Genomic DNA, 19,300 nt, shown 5'->3' with positions numbered 1-19,300 from the left:
TTTTCTGCTAAGCTGTTCACCTCTGGTTAACCCCCAGGGCACACTCGTGCCTGGGGTTACTCTGGCCCCAGCTCAGTGCTTTGCACTGCCCGAGGTTGCACTGCAAGAGGCTGCTGTCTGCCCACTTCTCCAGCCTGCACAGCTCCTCTGACTGACTGCACAATCATCCAATATATCAACCACTCCTCCCCAGTCTTGGAAACTCCCTACAGGTGTACTCCGCCCCACCATCCAGGTCTCTGATGAAGACACTAACGCATGACCCCAGTACCAGTGCTTGGCACGTGCCACCACTAGTGGCTGACCTGCTGGCCTTTGTGCCAACACTCACAGTCTCTGAGGCCTGGCAGCTCAGCCAGCTACCAATCTGCCTCACTTTCCACTTATCCTGCCTGTACTTAATCACATCATTGTAATGATGTTAGAGAAGACAGCGGTTAAAGGCAAAGGTAAGCTAAACAATGTCTAGGGACACTCCTCATTCATCAAGCCACTTATAGAATGACATCAGTTTAATTAGGCATAATTTCTCCTTTAAAAATCTATGTTGACTACTCTGGGCCACCTTTTTTCCATCATATGTCTGGAAAGATTTCCAGGATTCCTTGGTGGCTGTCAGGCCTATGGGTCCCCAGATCCTTCTTCTTATCCTTCCTACAGACAGGAAAGAATTCTTTTCTTTCAGTCCTCAAGAATTTCTTCCAGTTGCCTTGATCTTTTCAAGACTTGTTTTTAAGTAACAGAAGCTTCCTTGTATGAGAATACTGCAGTACCCATTGCTGTTTCAGGTTGGCTGGGGCTATGCTTTTACAAATATGACTTAATGAAAATAAACATGGGAATAATGAACACAACAGTTGTGTATTACCAATAACACCCTAGTCTCCATTGTATCTGATGTGCAGAATGACATTACAATGGAAACAGAAGGAAAACTTGACACACTCAAACCTGAATTTTCTGCCAAAACGTATCTGGAGTAAGAGCAGTGGGCAAGAGCTGTTGTTTTCTTATACAGTGACATATGAACATGGCTAGGACAGACAAACATTACATATCAATGCCCACAAAATCTTTTCTATTCAATCACAACAGGAGAGCTGGAGTCAGAGCTCCAGCAAAAGATTCTACTGCCACCTATTCTATCACATTCTCAGCAAGATGAGAACTTCATGTCCATTTAACATCAACCACTGAACTGATTTTGCAGGACATTATGACCACAAAAAGCAAATAAATGGTATCCATCAGCTTACCAGGATAGCCTTCTAGACTTTGCCTCACATTGTCCACAGTAGGATAAACCTTCATGGAGGTAGAACAAAAAGTAACTTTAATAACACACGTCTAAATAGACAAGCTGTCAATTTTCAAACAAGCACCTTAAAGAAAACTTAAGAAAAAATAAATATTAAAAGCTTCATTTTCAGAATTAATAAATTTACACTGCAGCTTACAACTCCAATTGTGCCAGTAACACAGACAGTCTACCATTTTTACTCTTACAGATTTAACCAAAATTAGCTAGCAAGTCTTAACTAATACTGCTTCAGCCACTTCCACAGCAGCCAAAGCTAGCTCTTAACACTATTTTACAAGATTAGTCTCATACCTCAAATATAAGATATAAATATATAGGGGCAATTAGCACATGATAAAGGCATGGTTTGGCCATCACTTTCCCTTGACTTAACAAGCTCCTGCCACAAACTTTTCTGCTCCTCCCCTTAATTGTGCTAATAACCAAAGGTATTAGTGAGTAAGGATTCGGTTACATCTCAGTAGGAAAAACAGCTGCATCTACAAAACCCAATGGAAGACAAGCTATAGAATGAGAAGAAAATTTTGATAAGATGATACATAATCCAGTGTCATGAAGATGAAAATTATGGTACATTTTTATAGCAAACCATACACAATTAAATGGCATTAAGTGGCATATATATAAAATTTCATGATGAAAACTCCATTACTGTCTTCCAAAAGTTAAAAGCAAACCAAAGACTAAGATTTCCAAAACAAATGAGTAAGTGTTAAGTAAAGGTCACCAGCATCTAAAAGACATACCAAATGAATTGGGACATCACATTTGCGGAAAGTTGTCACACCGCTGCCTGCAGCCACCAGGCTCTCCTGGAACTCCGAGCACAGCCATTTGGACCCATCAGCTCCCATTGAACCGATGCTTGAGAACTGTCCAACAAGAGGCCAAGATTCCTGTGCTGGAATTGACAAAGCATGCTCCTTCAAAAGCTGGTGAGGGGAATTAAAACACTGTTAGATTTCAACACCTAAAGAACACCTTAATCAGTTTGATATCACTTTTGGTATGATAAATCCTTTATAATTCACTTCTGATAATGAAGGAGATTAACATTCATACTACATATTTAACTCTGCAATAAAAAAAATCATCAGGCTTTCCAAATTAACTCACTTCAAGAGAAGATTAAACATCACAAGTTTTATCCAAAAGCACCAAAGCCAACCATTAAATAGTGGGTGAAAAGAATGTTAGCAGCTCTTTCTAAAGACATGAAACATTAACTTTGGAAGTCACAATAAATAAACCAACTAAATATTTCTTATATTTGGTGTTTGTTTGCCATAAAATTCCTCTTGTATCCTAAAAGCCACGACACCCAGCTACAATAGAGCCTACAATAATAGGGGTAATAAAGAACAATTAAAGAGAAAACTGAAGTGATCCTTTTAGAGGAGTCCTTCAGCTGTGACTGGAATTTAAAGTCACATTAAAAACAGATGGATATAGACAGATATTAAATTGTATGTAGTTGCCACCTTTACCCCAGCCTAGAGAAAACACACAATCTAATGGCTTCAGTCATCAATGCAGTATCATCAGGTCTATCTGCATTGTCACTAAAAACCTTTTTAAATTACAGAGACATCTGCCACAAGATCATCTTTCTCCCTTACAAACTTTTTCTGTTTTATTTTTTCTTCATTCTATGTCTAAGTAGGCAAAAACTATCAGACAACGTGTACCAGAAAGGACAAGCTCTCAATGAGCAAAGGGATGTCTGTTAAGAGTCATCTCGTGTTGAAAAACAATGTGATACAAATATTCTGTATGTCACATAAGTTTGCCACAGACAGCATTAGAATTTCATATAAAATTCATGACAGTAATAATAATAATAATAAAATAATGCCACTTCAGCAGGAGGTACAGGTTAAAATTTCTCCAATTATGAGAAACATTTAATGACATGAAATATGATGATGACATGAAATACCTCATCAAATTCTGAAAAAAAAAAAGAAAAAAAAAAAAGGTCCAAACCAAACAAGCAAACAAGAAGGGTCCCTACAAACTTCATATATGTAATCTTGAAGATTTACCATAATGGCTTACCAAAATAAACATAAGACCTTTAAAGGCAAGAGACTTGAACTATTAACATACTACTGTCATATTCACCCCATACCATATCCCTAGGTCTCACACCTACACATCTGTTAAATTTCTTCAAGGATGGTGACTCCACCACTTCCCCGGGCAGCCTGTTCTCATACCTGACAGACTTTAAAGGAATTTTTCTTAATATCCAAACTGTACCTCCCATGGCACAGCTTGAGGCGATTTCCTCCTGTCCCATCACTTGTTACTGGGAGAAGAAACCAATCCCCACTCAGCTATAACCTCCTTTCAAGCAGCTGTAGAGAGCAATAAAGTCTTCCTGAGCCCTTTTTTCTCCAGGCTGAACACCTCAAAGTCCCCAAACTGCTTCTCATCAGAACCATGCTCCAGACCCTTTGTCAGCTCTGCTGCTCTCCTCTGGACACACTCCAGCACCTCAATGTCTTTTTTATCACAAGGGGCCCAAAACTACGCACAACACTTGAGGTGTGGCCTCACCAGTGCTGAGTACAGGGGGAAAATCACTGCCCTGGTCCTACTGGCCATGCTACTGCTGACACTGGCCAGGATGCCATTGGCCCTCTTGGGGCCACATGTCCTCACAACACACTGCCTCATGTCCAGCTGTTTTCAACCAGCACCTCCAGGTCCTTTTCCACCAGGCAGCTTTCCAGCCACTCTGCCCCCAGCCTGTAGTGCTGCATGGGGTTGCTGTGGTTCAAACGTAGCACCTGGCACATGGTCTTGTTGAATCTCACACAGCTGGTCTCCACTCATTGATCCAACGTGCCCATATCCCTCTGTAGAACCTTCCTACCCTCCAGCAGGCCAACACTCTCCTCCAACCTGATGGGCTCAATAAGGAGCCCTGGGGAGCACCACTTGTGACTGTCTGTCAGCTGAATGTAACTCCATCCACCACTCTGAGATCAGCCATCCAGCCAATTTTCTACCCAGCAATGAGTGCACCCATCCAGACCAGGAGCTGCCAGTTTCTCCAGGAGAATTCTGTACGGAACTGTCCAAAGTTTTACTAATGTTCAGGTAGACAACATTGACATCCTTTCCCTCACCCACTAGCCTGTCACAGAAGGAGATCAGGTTAGCCAAGCAGGACCTGCCTTTCATACTCATACTGATTTGGCCTAATGACCTGGGTATCCAGTCAACTGGGACCTCCCCAGTCAGTCAGAACACCTGATAGATAACTGAAAATGGCTCAGTGAGCACTTCTGCCATCTCCCTCAGTGGCTCCCATTTGGTCCCATGGACTTGTGTACCACATTTCAGTGTTGTAGCAGGTTGTTGACTGGCTCCCCTTGGGTTACGGGGATTTCATTCTGCTCTCTGTCCCTGTCTTCCAGCATGGGGAGCTGGATAGATGGAGAACAGGTCCTGCTGTTAAAGACAGAGGCAAAGAAGGCATCAAGAACCTCAGCCTTTATTTCATCCTTTGTCACTATGTCTCCCCCTGCATCCAATAAATGGAGATTCTTGTTGGTCTCCTTCTACTCTTAATGTACTTATAAAAACATTTATATTGCCCTTTTCATCAGTAGACAGGTTAAGCTCTAAGTTGCAAAGCTTATACATGCTATTGCTAACTATAGATGTAATAATGACTGATGTTAACAGTTGGAATTATTGGAAGGATCTGAAGAATTCTCTCCAAAATACTTTTTACATTTTAAAGGATATTAACAAAAAAGTTTACAGTTTTGGTACCTTTCTGAGCCTAAGATGGCCCCATTTTTCTTTATCACTGCCTTGATATCGTCCAGGGGTAGAACCAAGCAGATACACTCTAAAAAAAGAAGAAAAACAACAGATTTTTGTAGATCTTGAGTGCTGTGGTTTGTAAAGTAGCAAGGTATTTAATAAAACTTGCAAGCAAGATTGAACACTCCAGTGCAACCAGAAATATTTAATGCCTCTCATGGGATTTATAATACAAAGAAAAGTGAATTTTCAGCTGTACAATTTATTATCAGCATTCTATATGGCTGTCATCCATCACTAGGCTATTCTACAGCAGAGACAAGAACTACATCTTTTTCAGTGTATTAAAGTGCAGAAGATAGATAGTGTTACCACAAATACACACAAATTGCACCTAACTGGGCACGTAATTTTGAGTAAAGCCAATCTACTGCTCCATCCAAATCAGCAGATTCAGGTGTGAGTTTTCATTTGGGCGCCTAATAGTTCAGATGCAAAGTACAGCTTTTTCAACACTTCCTAATAATGGGTTTAGTAGCCTGACTTTGCCCTGTAAACAGGGAAGAGACCTGCCTACAGTTACAATGAACAGATGCTTTAAGAAGCCGCTCCCTACTGCATACATCTCATGTCTAACTTTATCCACAGCTGAATGGCCCCTACAGCACATAAAATTGCAATCCTTATCTTAACAAGTGACTCTTAGCTGATATATAAACTCCTATCAACTAGGGCTCAACTCATCTGTTTAAACTCATGCTGATGATCAATGCCAATCAGAGCAGCTGTTAGCTCACCTGATTATAAAGTACATTTTCACTTTACCCTCTTCAATCTTTTAAGACTCCTTGTTAAGATAAAAGCACTTTAATGTCTAAACTAGACACAGTTTCAGTCTCTATTTCCACCACAGTATACGAACATTTTCAGCTCTTCTTTTCAAGAATTTTTGTTCAGATTATAAAACAGCAATTAAGTTGCCAGGGAGATTTATACTTTCTGAATTAAATGCTCATATTTAAGTGGAACTAGTTATTAGAAGTTAATTAAGCAGCCTGAATTATTTTTAAGTAATATCAGCAATGTGATATTAGAGGAGACTATTCCAAAACCAGTTAGACACAACATTGCCCACCAAAACCAATCCATGCCTGTTATAGGCAAAATTCTACAGATATGTATGTGGATTGAACTCTGCCTTACAAACAGGAGCCTATTCTGACTAAAATCCCCATTCTAGTAATGTTTGCTTATACGATCATTCTTACATGACAAACCCTATACAACACAGTTTTTTCCCACTAGTAATACTACTGGAGTAAATACTTGAGACAGATTGGCTGAAATGAAACCAAGACCTTATTACTTTATAGCAACCTTCTGTAAAGTTGCTGCTGGTGCATCCTTCTTTCTTCTTTTAAAATGCATGCTTATAAAACTGGAGTTGGTCAATTTGACATAATCTACATAAGAAATTATGTCAAATTTTTTTAAACTTTTTTTTAAAACCACATAGAGTCATGTTTGAACACTCAAGCCTGAAACAAGATTACCTTACAAAATAAGCACAAGATCTAACAGAGCCTAAACCAGATATTTAATTTTTGGAAAAAAAATGAAAAAACCCACATGTGCAAGTTACAAAAAACTTAAGATTATGCATACCTTGTTTCTGATAAATCATGTTCTTGAATCAGATCTATCCATTCCTTGAGTGCAGGAGAATTGTAAGCTGTCAAGTAACTTATTAGATCAGATTTAAAATTAGTTGCAGATTCACCAGCAGAACCAGATGCACCCTTAGGTAGCATTGGATATAAAGGGCTTAGCCATATTCTTAAAAGAAAAAAAAGAAAAAAAATCAGCCACCTAAACAAGCACACTACACATTAGTAACTCATGGGTTTAGTAAGTAAATAAGTAAAGCACATCTGAAGGTCCCAAACAAATATTTGACAGATCCATTGTGATACTAAATACAGATGTCTTGTCTTTACATCTACAGAATCAGCTCATATTTGAAATCATAAAACTAATACTTTCAAATGAAAACAACAGTCTCATAATTTATCCACAAATACATTTCGCCACTGTTAAACTGGTCAGGCTCAGACTTAGCAACCATCAGTCATTTCATCAACATTTTCTACAGGACCATAACTCTGAAATGTGTTCTGCTAAACTACTGGTTTATGCAACTGCATAGAAAACCACCAATTAAAGCATCTGAAAGGTTTACAGTTAGAAGAGTAGCCCACAATAATAGGTTGCCTCTTAGGAACCCCCATCTAAGTAAAATAAAAATAGGATGGGCACCATGCAGGGAAAACATTTAGCATTTATTTCCAGTCACACATTATTGCAGCCATGGGAACCAAAGATTCTGTATTATCAACTTTACAATGTGTTGATACTCTCCTTTGAAATTCAGAACCACCATATTGTGATACTGCATAACACTGCAGTATGTAAAAGCTAAAAAAGAAAACTATTTCTCATATTTGACAAGTAGGGGAACTTGCTTAGTACCCCAATAGGTATTTTCACACCTTTCTGAAAAGCTAACTGCCCTAAGATACTAAAGCCACCCATAAGATTTAAAGGCAAAAAAAATCAGTGGCTATTTTTGCCACTTGAAGAGCTTGTATCAGACAAGTAAAGTCTCAAAACCCTGCCATATTTAATGGCAGCAAAATGGATGTCAAAGTGATAGCAACTTCTGAAAAACAATTTTCCATTACTATGAAGAAATTTTATACCCTGATTTATTGTGGTCATCTAACTAAAATAAATGGTCCCATAAAAATAGCCAAGAAACTGAAGAGGTTGAGGATCCTTATATTAACATGCTACTTAATCCTGTTTTTCATGTTCTCTACAAAACTATGTCCCAAGATGATCATTAAATTTAAAAACTTCTATGAAGGAAAAAAATTCCTTCCCAGGAAAGGATACAGATCAAATACTAGGTCATCTACTGTATTACAGGACCAATAACACCCAACATTTATCAGACTACATTCTAGATACAGTCACAACAAAACCAGAACATTTGCACATCCATATTATTCTTGCAGTATTAAGATAATTTTTAAATAGTGGCTTCAGATCTATATAAATGGTACTTTATAGCTACAAAATTTTTTCATAAAGAGACTGTACAGCATAATAAATTTTTGTATCAGTAAGACTGATTTTAAGCTATCAGCCAACTGGAACATATTTTTTTTACAGGAGAAAACAAGTAGAGTTCAGACTTAGACAGCTACCAGCACTCTAAGCCAAATTTTTATAATTTTATTTCAGAATAGCTCTATCTAAAGAGCTAAAGGCTTGCAACACTAGATCACCTAATATCACATCTCTAGCAGTAGGAAATACCTATGGAAAGTATTAAACATTCACCTGCTAGGGATTGTTGCTTACCCCTGAGTTTTCTGGTGCCAATCTTCAGCAATAAGGTTGGATGTATGTATCACAACTCGAAGACCTTCTTCATACAGCAACAACATCATTTTCCTTTAAACAAAGATATATAACTCTCTATTTCAAGTGTACTGAGAGTAGGATATAAATTAGCAAGTCATTAAAAAGCTCCAAGATAATTATTGTCGAAAATTTGTTCTGCACCATGTAAGCACTTAGACTTCAATCCATGTGCATGCCAAGCTCACATGGCAGTCATTAGACTAATGCCATATATATTATTCCAGAGTACAGCTTAACAGCTCATGCAACTAAATTACCCACAAAAAAGTGAATACTTGCAGAACACTTCCTATATTTCCACAGTTCTTCAGATAAACTTATCTCTTTGCAGATAGTCAGAAAAAGAACTAAGGAACACTGAAAAGCCTTTTCTTACAGCTGAATTTATTAAAACCTAGTTACTTCCTCTCAAACTGACTTTTACTTTAAAAGAAGGTATGTATATAGCTAACCATTGCAATGGCAAAAAAGCTATTTATCATAACTCTTAACACAAGCTACAGCACAAAGGAATTTTAAAACTAGTAACTGAGATAAACACACATCTGTATTTTTTGTAAAAAAAATTACTCAAATTTTCATATCCAAGTTTTCATTAGCTGCGTAAAGACAGCATACTCACATGATCCCAAAGGATGAGATCTGAAACCCAAACTGAACCCAAAAGATTTTGCTAAAACAGATCTGTTCTTATCTCTAGATTTCTATCTACAAAATTCACTTTGTCACACTTCTATTATATCCAATTCAAGTTTTTCTTTGAGAAGAGCCCCAGATTCGCTAGCTATTTCCAGATCCTCCGTATGAACTGAAAACCACGATCAGTAAATCAGTGTTGTGTCAGTCCTGTCTATAACTGATCAGGTTTTCATTACAGTTTTGGTATTAAGACATGAGTTAAGAGCCAGGACCCGCAGTCCACCTGTCTTAAACCAGTTCAGCTTCAACTGTTTAACTTGCACATCTCGTATCTACTCAATAGCTAATTTGTCTCATTAAACTAGAACTGTCATCTCTAAATAGAAGATATTTATGGAAGCTTTAAGACTCAACAATTTCTATGAAACCCATTTTTGCTGAAGACCTTTCTGCATCATAGTGTTACTTACGTATGGTGAGTTCCAAATGCAATATCCAGTTTAGCCTACAAAATTAAAGGTTTATCATTAAAATTGCTATTGTGCATTTCTTCTTATTTTGTTTAATTTCACTGCTCTCTAGTGGACAGATCACAAAATACATTACCTTTCTTCTCAATTATCCTAATGTAACCTCTGCTTTCTACAAGCTAGATTTTAAATGGTAATGCAACTCTTGCTGGAACTGTTCCATAATTTGTGCTTCTCTCACTAGCAGCATTTTCAGAAACAGGCAGCGGAAAGTAACTCAAAGCTCCTGCCGGTCACGAAGCTGAACAGAAGCCAGCAATGCACCCTTGCATGAAAGATGATTACAGGGTCCTGGCCTGCATTAGAAGGCCAGCAGGTCAAGGGAGGGAATGCTTCCCCACTGTTGAACACCAGTGAGGACACACCTGCAGTACTGGGTCCACATTCAACAGGAAACTCAGGATTACCAGACTGTTTCAGAGAGAACAAAATACCAAGATCATTCTCCTCCTAACAAAGAGCACAGTGTCCCCATGATAATATACTTCACCTGGCAAAATCTTGGAACACTGGCAAGTTGCCATAGCCACACCCTCCCTCAGGATGAAGCCAATGGCTTCACCACTTAGGGACAACAAAACAATGAACATAATGTCCTGGGGTGACATATAAAATCAGAGATAAATGGCATGGGCTGGGAAGCATGCTCACAGTAATTTTAACAGTATTACAGAGATTGTTTGTATCAGTACTTTCTTGTGTAAAACATATTTGGAAAATAATAACTCTTTGATGAGATATAAGATTATAGTGATACTAGGACTAAGTTCTGTGCTGTACACAAGAATAATGCTTCCTTTTCAGCCATTATAAGAACTTGAGTGTAACATGTTAGTGGAGAAGGTGAGCAGCTCTTCTGTGAGCCCTGTGACATTTCTGTGGGCAGCTGCTCTGTTTTTGTAGGTGAAGCCTACCATAATCACATCTGACCGGCATCACTGTTACCATGTTCCTGTGCTCCTGGTATAGATATTCCTCAAATTGTAACAAAAAACTTCACACATAAGGGGTATCTTCATCAGTAACAGGACTTTGAGTGCAAGAGATGGCTTAACTTCAACCAAAGGATGATACAAATGTTACTTACCTGACAAAAGCTAATATTCTCATAAGGCCGTGCTTGTGCAATTAATTCAGCTTTGGATTCTCTCTTCTCGCCATGAACTATTAGCAATGGCTTCTTCCTTAAACAAAAGGAGATTACGATTAAAACATCAAGTGAATCAGCAATTAGCCTAAACCATTCCTTCACGTATCTATGACATCTGCCCCTAAATCTGACAGTCCAGTAAAAAGATAGCACTGAAATCAATATGCCTTATTAACTAACTCAAAATAGCAGTAACTACAATAGAACCTCTAAAGAATAAGACACTGGAAAATTGTAACAGTAAAAAAAGAGAAACGGGAAGTGTGGAGTAAAGCAGACACCAAAATAAAAACTCTTAATACAAGATCATAGAAAAAATGGTTGTCTCTATAGCTGGAAAGAGGCGAATGTACGGCCTCAAAAGAACCAATATATACAATGCAGATCCAAGGCAATTTATGAATTATTACCTTACAGAGAAAGATGGAAGATTGCTAGGGAAAAGGAGAGGGACTATTTTGGCAGTAATTTGGTGTTCACTTCCTGAAACTAAATTTCTAGTCCTGCCAACCACATCTGATCTGTAGGAAAGTGTGTTGCCTCCCCAAAGTTCAGGTAAGAGACACCACCAAAATTCCCAGCCTGGCTCAGCCCACTGATTATTATGGGTTTTTCAAGGGAGTACCAACAAAGTCCCAACAAGACTGCAGACAAGCAAGAGGGACCTCAGGGCCTTGGGACAGCTGGTGAAGACATCTGGAGCACAAGCTATGGTCTCTTTTCTCCTGCCAGTTACAGGGAATGATGGGACAGTGTGGGAACTGACAGTGGTCAAATAAGAGATTTTCAGGCTTCAGGCACTAGCTTGAGCCTGTGGGAAAGTCAAGTACACAACTTTCTCACTCTGGCCTGAGAAATCATAAGGAAGAATCCAAACAATCCTTGGAAGGAGAAAAACCATTACCAGGTGATATTTTTCTAACTTGTTATTTATTTGGATATAACAGTCAAGGGATGCTATTCTAAATGACCAATCATATTCATTGTACCAAAGTGCTGTATAAAAAGAGTGTATTTCTAATAAAGCTTCGCTATATGCCCTCTGATGTAGGCTCAGAGACTTGTACCATTATTTTGCTGTCCCGAATAGTAACGATGGGACAGGACAGAGATAACTGCAGAGAGCACAAGCAGCCAAATACATAACCACAAGACAGCACTATGGGGCATCCCTTTGCACCCCCACTGGGATACTAGCACACTCAAATACTTCTATGAAGTACCTGCGTATCATAGTACAGGGAATACTATATATCTCCTGTACTATGCAATACATAGTACAGGAGATCTGTGTGCAGTCACAGGGCTTTGATCTCATTGCAATTTCACAGACATGGTGGGAGAGCTCACACAACTGGAATATCGTCATGAAGGGCTACATGCTGTTTGGGTAAGACAGGAAGGCGCAGTAGCGGAGTTGCCCTCTACATGAGGCACCAATCAAGATGTTATGGGTTAGGATAAAAGAGCAGATGAATAAGAGTGACACTGCTGTAGGTGTTTGCTGCCTGCCATCTGATCAGCAGGACTAAGTGGATGAGGCCTTCTACAGCAGCAGTATGAGTAGCTTCATACCCTGATTCTTCTGGGGGACTAACTACCCTGACATGTGCTGGAGAAGCAAGACAGCAAAGCACAAACAGTACAGGAAGTTCCTTGAAAGCACTGATGGCAGCTGACACATGTAGCAGAGGATCCCAGAAGGAATAGTGTGCTACTCAATCCCATGTGGTCCCTTCCAACCTGACCCACTCTGTGATTCTGTGAACTCTGGTTCTACTACACTTCCAGCAAAATGAAAAAAAAAAGGCACATTATAGGTTCACTTCATCTGCAGGATTTTCAGATGACATTTGCAATTATCAGAAAGGAATTTCAAGCAAACAAGAATTGCTTTTATCACAATACCCATGAACTTAGTATACCATATCCATCAAATCATCCCGATCCTTTTCACACTGTTTTCTTGTACCCTTCCTACATTCTCTGCTTTCTCTTGGCCATCTAGCTCAACTCAGTATACTGTATGGCAAAATGTGTCTTGTTCTATATTTACAGGTCATCTACTGTAGATGATGTGGCCTACAATGGGACCTCCTCAGTGTTAACTAATGAAAATCAGAAACCAGGTATCCCAAACTCTGACCATTTACCAGTCTTGAAAAGAATCAAGAAATCAGAGAACTACAACTGTGGAATAAGAGTAAAAAGAAAATTAAGAGACTACACATATCCAATTGGTAACAAGCATCTGCACTGCAAAGAAGTGTTTATCACTCACTTATAATGAGACCTTGTATGAACAGAAATGAAAATGAATAGAAATTTCATCACATCACCTTTGTAAAATGAACATACCTGAATTCCTGCGGGTACTGTCTTACAAGCCATCCTACATCTATACAGTAGTTAAACTTGTATGTAAGAAAAAGAAAACAGACTCATTAAAAAGAAAAAGCAGCTAGATCAATGAACTACAGCAAAAAAGCTTTCTATGTAAGGTCATCATACATTACTACTTACATCATATATAGCATATTCTAAAAACAGGTGTATTTTTGACTTTCACATCCTTTCTTTCATCTCTCTTTAATAACTAAAGAATGAATTTAAGTTTCTCAAAAGTGTGCATTAGTGCTCATAAAATTTACCATCCAGGAAAAGAAAGAATCACATGCAAATAATGTAAAGCTTAGGTTCAAGGATCATCTCTCTGCCATGTGTTTATCATGAATGATAGGGAAAGCTTCTAGGTATAACAAATATATCATTCCTAGATTGCAAGGCGTTATTTCTTTCAAAAAACCTCATTTTTATGAGCATGAATACATGCTTCTCACTTGCCCATTCCTTAAAAACAGGAGAAAGTAGTTTTATAACTGCCTGAATTCTACAGCAGAACATAGGATGGTGTTTGTATTTCAATAAATAGTTCCACAGTTGAAAACATTTAGAATTCTCTCCGTATTTTAACAAGGTTCCCTGCTAATATCAGCTACATGGCACAAGCATAGATTATCAAGTTTAAGATTAATGAAGTGAAACAAGTACGTGAAATCAGTTTGGCAAACAGAATGGAAACTCACCTGGGCAGAAGATATGAGAGTTCCAAAAACAGGAGACAAAATATCTATTAAAAATATTAAAGCAAAAATAAATAAAAAAGACTTCAAGTAAACATTTTGCATCTTGAACAGTTTGATAACTACCACAGCACAAGGGCCAGATCGTTCATAGTCCTGGTGTAACAGAAGCATTCACAAGTTTACTTGAATACAAGTCATTGACTATTCTGTGAATCACTTAGGATCATATGCTTATAAAAATTAATAATCCTCTCAAAGCAGAAAACAAGTTTTAAAAGCTGATTAGGAAAAAGTGTCCAACATCATATTGATAAAGGGAGATTAAACTACTCTCTCCCCTACTGAGTGGGCTTGAAGAACTGTGGCAGGGTAGCAGCAATAAGGACATAGTTAATGCTCATTCATCTGCTGCAGACTGATTGTGGGACACATGTATCCATATTTCAATCACAGTAACACAGGAACGTAATCCATCTGGGGATTTATAACCTCAACAACTGAAGCACAGCACCAACTTGAAAACACACCCTACAAGTAATTTCCAGGATGTGCAAATTATTTAATGCCCTACCTCTACAGAAATCTGGTTTAGCAGCTTAAACAAACAAAGAATACTGCCTGTCCACCAGCTTAACCAATGACCTAGCAGGACTCCCAAGAGAGGACAGGCCGAGAGTCACAAATTCACAAAGCATATGAAATCATCCCGCAGTAAAGCAACTAAAATCTCTGACACCTGCTTGTACTAATAGGCATGAGGTTAAGTTACAAACCATTTATATAGATCTTGAGTAATTTCTTCTTCCCCAAATGACCACAATTTTTTTTTTGCCTTATTTTGTTGTATTTCTGAACACAATTCTCTTATTAGTACTTGCTTCTAATCCTGTCTTGTGATTTGTAAGATATTATTTCTAACTACAGGGATGTTTACAGGTGCACAAAGCTCTTCCACCTTACATCAAAGGACAACTAACAGAGGATTCCTGAAGCATCAGTAGTGTGCACCAAAGACTCCACTACACCCTGACTGATAGACAGCTGTCTCCCAGCTGAATTTAAACGTATCCATCAACCCCAAACACAGAACTTCACAAGTACTGCATCTAGTAATAGTGAATTACTAGGTCCAAACCACTCAGCAGCACGAAGGCAAGTGCAAACAACTACTCAGGGAGTTATCCACCCAAGAAAGTTTAAGTGCCACAAAAACAACTGGTTTTCCCCAGATTAGATCACAGGGAAGGCAGCAATAAGAAGCAGCACTACTTGCCTTGGCTAAATACAATTAGATTTCTGCAGCTTAACTCAAGTTACAACAAAGTATCAGCAAATAATGCTTCACACACTACACTTCTAAAAGAGAAAAGTCCAGATAACAGAACCACTTTCTACAAAACTGCACATTTAGAATATGAAACCTCAGTGACACAAAGATATACAAGCATTTAAAAATACCCACAAACTAAAAATAAGCATTTTCTTGCTTTCTCCCAAAAGCCCTCTTCTAGTAGAAGTCACTTGTTCACCTTTTATGTGCAGGGCTCCAGAATTATAGTTCTGTTCAATTCCACTGACTTTGGTGAGAAAAAATCTGAAAGGATTGCCTCCAGTCACCAAATCCCAGGTATCTTGGGATTCACTGGCACTATACTCCTCTTTCAGATTCTCTGAGAGTTTGTCATCTTTGCAAAGATTCAAAGGATCTTCTTTGGGCACATCATATTTTTCTTCTTTCACCGTTTCTTTGTAGGCATGTTTTTGCTGATCTTCAGGCTCTTCATCACTACTAGAAAGAGACCAACCTGAACCTTCATGGCTTGGTCTCTGTTTTACTGCTGGAGGTGTTTCTGCGGAAAGACTTTTATCACTGAGCTTCAGGGGAGAAGCTTTTCTCTTGTGAGCAGCCTTCCTAGCATCAGAGCACGGATATTGTGGTCCACTCGTTCTACCACATGCGGCATCCGGTAGTGAAGATGTACATGGCTTTTCACTGTCCGAATTTTCCGCGGCACTTTCATCGCTGCTAGATACTGTCCATTTACCGTGTGCGCCTTCCTGAAGCATGTTCCTAGGGATGAAAAAACACCGAACAAAAATTGTACGTTTTTATTACGCTCAAGTCTGTCTCCCTTCCTAGTTCCCATTTGTTTATTACTAAAAAACTGTGCTTTGGTAGTTGGCAGAATCTCCGGGAAATTTCATAGCGTAAAAGGCTTGCTTCTGTGCCCGGAAAACAAAGAAACACGCGTAGAGGGGGGCAAACCATCAAATGGGAAGCAGCAAATGTGAAAACCTGCACAAGAACGTGCCAAGATAGGCACCTGTGGGAAAGCATTCTAAAAATCAGAAGTGCGAGTTGCAGGATACAGATATTTCCCCACGGCTGAGCGATCCAGCGTGCTCTGCTGAGCGGATTCAGGAGCGCGGGGCCGAGCCGGAGCGGCGCTTTCCGGCAGCCTCCGCGGGAACCCTCCGGGACCGCGGCCTCCCTCCGCCACCCCCGGCGAGCTCCTCCGCCGCGCCTCCCCCGTAAACCGCGGCGGCAGAACCCGCCCATCGCCGTCCCCACCGCCGCCGAGGGCCGTGCGGCCGCGGTTCCCGCCGCCGCCCCACAGAGAACGCAGCGCCCGCGGCCGGGAGTGGCGCCGCGCGGGCCACGGCACCAAAGAGCCCCGGCAGCCGCTCCGGCCCGGTAGCTACAGCCCACCGTGCCGCCCGCCGTGCCCACCGCGCTCCGCGGCCGCCACCACACACTCACGAACCCGGCGGCCGCGCGGTGCCCCAGCAGCGCCCGCGATGGGCAGCGAGAGCAGGCCCGGGCCCGCCCCCTCCGGAGCGGCCCCGCCTCCCGAGCCGGTGGCGCGCGGCCGCCGTGAGGGGGTCGGGCGGCCTCTGGAGCCAGGAGCTGCGCGGCGCGGCTGGCGCGTCTCAGTGAGCGGAATTATTCTAACGAGCCGTCATTTGACCTTCGTGTTAGTTATGGGCAGGTGCGGAATTTGCATAATGGTTCCTTCGGCGCGGTGTTAATTACTGTGTCTGAAGTGCCCCGCTAATGAGATAACTGCGTGAGGACTTCGGGAAGGAGTGGGAGCAAAGCAGGTGTAAAATTAATCAAAGGAGGAGCGCGGCCCGCATCAAAGCACACTTTGGCTGCTGCAGTGAACTGAGCGCTCGGTTCTCGTTACTCTAATTTGTTGTAAGCTTGTGGCTGCAGTTAACAAATTCTGGAAGTGCGAGCAGCACGCGATGAAACCGGCAGGCTACTTTTAGAAAAGCTTTCCTGAAAATGTAGCGGGTTTGTGTAATTCTCTTAGTGCTTGTCCGCGGAGTTGTGTATAGCGCTTTTTCCTGAAGTGCTCCGTGGATAAACCCTTTGCTACCGTATGATACGATACTGTATTATCAACTCTTGCTGAAGGTGTTCTGTGGGAACAAATCACTCTTAGCAACCTTGGATGGTTGTTATGTCTGTAGTCTCTTTTCTAAGTGTAGGCTCTGGAAACGCTTTTTTGTTTTCTACAAGTACTTCAGAAAATTTGATGGCTTCTGACTACACTTTCATCACACCCTCCTCTCATAGTTCTTGTCTATGTGGTGACTTAACTGAGAATTACAGCTATCTGGCGTTTTTCAAGAAAAAAATTACGGTCTGGTAGAAGCAAATGTCATGTGATTTGTTTCCTAGAAGTCTGTACTATATATTCTAAGTTTTCAGAAAGCTTTTTCATCATAAGCATGTAAAATGTAGCAGTATGAAAAATTTTATTTTAACCTAAAAATCCTAAAGTGGATGGTCTCTGCCCATTTTCAATTTTACTGGAACAGAGTAGATGAATAGAGGTGATCCAACAAGTGCCTCTTTTATTTTTCTTGTAACAGTTACACAAAGTAAAAAATCCTAGGTTAGATTTATTAGCAAATCACTATTTCTGTGGGTTTTTGTAATGTGCAATGAAGATAGCCGAGGCTATTTAAACAGAGAAGGCCCTACAGTTACTCTAGTAATATTTTTTTGCTAGAAACCCTGAAAGGTATATAGTTTTTCATTTATGTTCTGAAGATCCAGCTTGTAGATGTTTCACTTTTGAGAGCACTCTGTACTGACTGGGATAACTAATTAGAGTGGATTGCTGTAGGTGTGGTAAACAGAAACACCTACAAATCCTGAAAGTAATTTTCTAAACTTCAAGTATTTATTTCAAAAGAAAATAATCAAACCCCTGAAGACTGTGATGAGCAGAAGGCTGTATTATATTTCATATGGGTACAAGACATATAAAGTAAATTACTTTGCTGAGCTTGTCATTGGTTTTTATTAGTGATACATTCAATTTCTCTTTTCAGTGGTTTCAGTAAATATGAAACTGCTGCATGTCCCAATAATAAATGTGTATTCTCAAAAATATATTTGGTTTTAGTTCAAGTAATAGTTGGACATTTTTAGCCATGAATCCTCAAATGTAAATCTACAGCTCTACAGAAATATTAAGAAAAGAATGTTTGAGAGAAATAATCTGTTTCCATACTTAGAGGAAAATACAAAATACGTTGTATAGCTTGATGTGGTTTTGAAGTCATATTTTTACTCAAGTACAAATGAATTGAAAAAAGGGTGTGAAGAACACAGAAGATTTCACTGTACACAGTATGTCTGTGAGTCTTTCTAATGGCAAGTCAATAAATGAGACCAATCTACTATAAAGTGTATTTATTATATAAAGTTTAGAAAGGATGAACATCTTTCTTCTCCAGCTTGAGCGATCTTCTTCCCCAATGACCACTTGCAACTAAGTGTTTTTTTTAATTAAATATATATTTTGCAAAAGCTATTTTGACAAGGTTGTAAACAAAATTGTGTCTGTGATAATTTAGAGTAAAACCTACAAAAATGTTTTAATAAACTATGAAAGTAGTAATTTCTGATGGATTTCAGCTGTGGGTAAACATTTTCTCAATGAACTATGACCAGATGTAAAAATGCTGAAGGCTTCTAACATGAGTCTTAACTGCTGAATTATAAATCTCAAAATGCTTAACTTCTTATCTATGTTCTCCTAGCTGCTTTTACCATATAAAAATTAAGTGTTCTGTCAAATTCCCTGGATGTTTCTTCCAGCAGGAGTACTCAAAACATGCTTAAGGCATTTAAACATGAGCAGGCTCTGTGCATGAGTCACTGATGGCATCTCCTCTGAAAGAAAATAGGAGTAGAGGACCCCTGGGAAGACAGGAGATGCAGGTTTAGTTATTTCTTCCTGAAAAGGTGCCAAGTCACACCTGCTGTGGCTTTAGGCACTAC

At 39.7% G+C, this 19,300-nt stretch overlaps 1 protein-coding gene across 5 annotated transcripts in view; it reads right to left on the bottom strand.

Annotated features, from left to right (window-relative positions):
• Positions 1–16,872, bottom strand: part of TDP1 (tyrosyl-DNA phosphodiesterase 1) — a 45,759-nt gene extending 28,887 nt beyond the window's left edge. The window contains exons 1-11 of one of the 5 annotated variants that reach the window (XM_058829429.1): positions 16,764–16,872; positions 15,528–16,069; positions 13,999–14,042; positions 13,271–13,326; positions 10,850–10,946; positions 9,703–9,737; positions 8,531–8,623; positions 6,770–6,940; positions 5,111–5,189; positions 2,068–2,253; positions 1,257–1,305 (exon numbers count right to left, since the gene is read on the bottom strand). In XM_058829429.1, coding sequence (XP_058685412.1) covers positions 1,257–1,305; positions 2,068–2,253; positions 5,111–5,189; positions 6,770–6,940; positions 8,531–8,623; positions 9,703–9,737; positions 10,850–10,946; positions 13,271–13,326; positions 13,999–14,042; positions 15,528–16,065 — 1,348 coding nt within the window. In that variant the 5' untranslated portion in view covers positions 16,066–16,069; positions 16,764–16,872. The other 4 variants (XM_058829430.1, XM_058829427.1, XM_058829431.1 and 1 more) reach the window with 4 other exon arrangements.
• Between the last annotated feature and the right edge of the window lie 2,428 nt (positions 16,873–19,300).

This window comes from Poecile atricapillus, chromosome 1, assembly GCF_030490865.1.
Source record: "Poecile atricapillus isolate bPoeAtr1 chromosome 1, bPoeAtr1.hap1, whole genome shotgun sequence".
Lineage (NCBI taxonomy): Eukaryota > Metazoa > Chordata > Aves > Passeriformes > Paridae > Poecile > Poecile atricapillus.
This window is presented reverse-complemented; position numbering and strand designations above follow the sequence as displayed.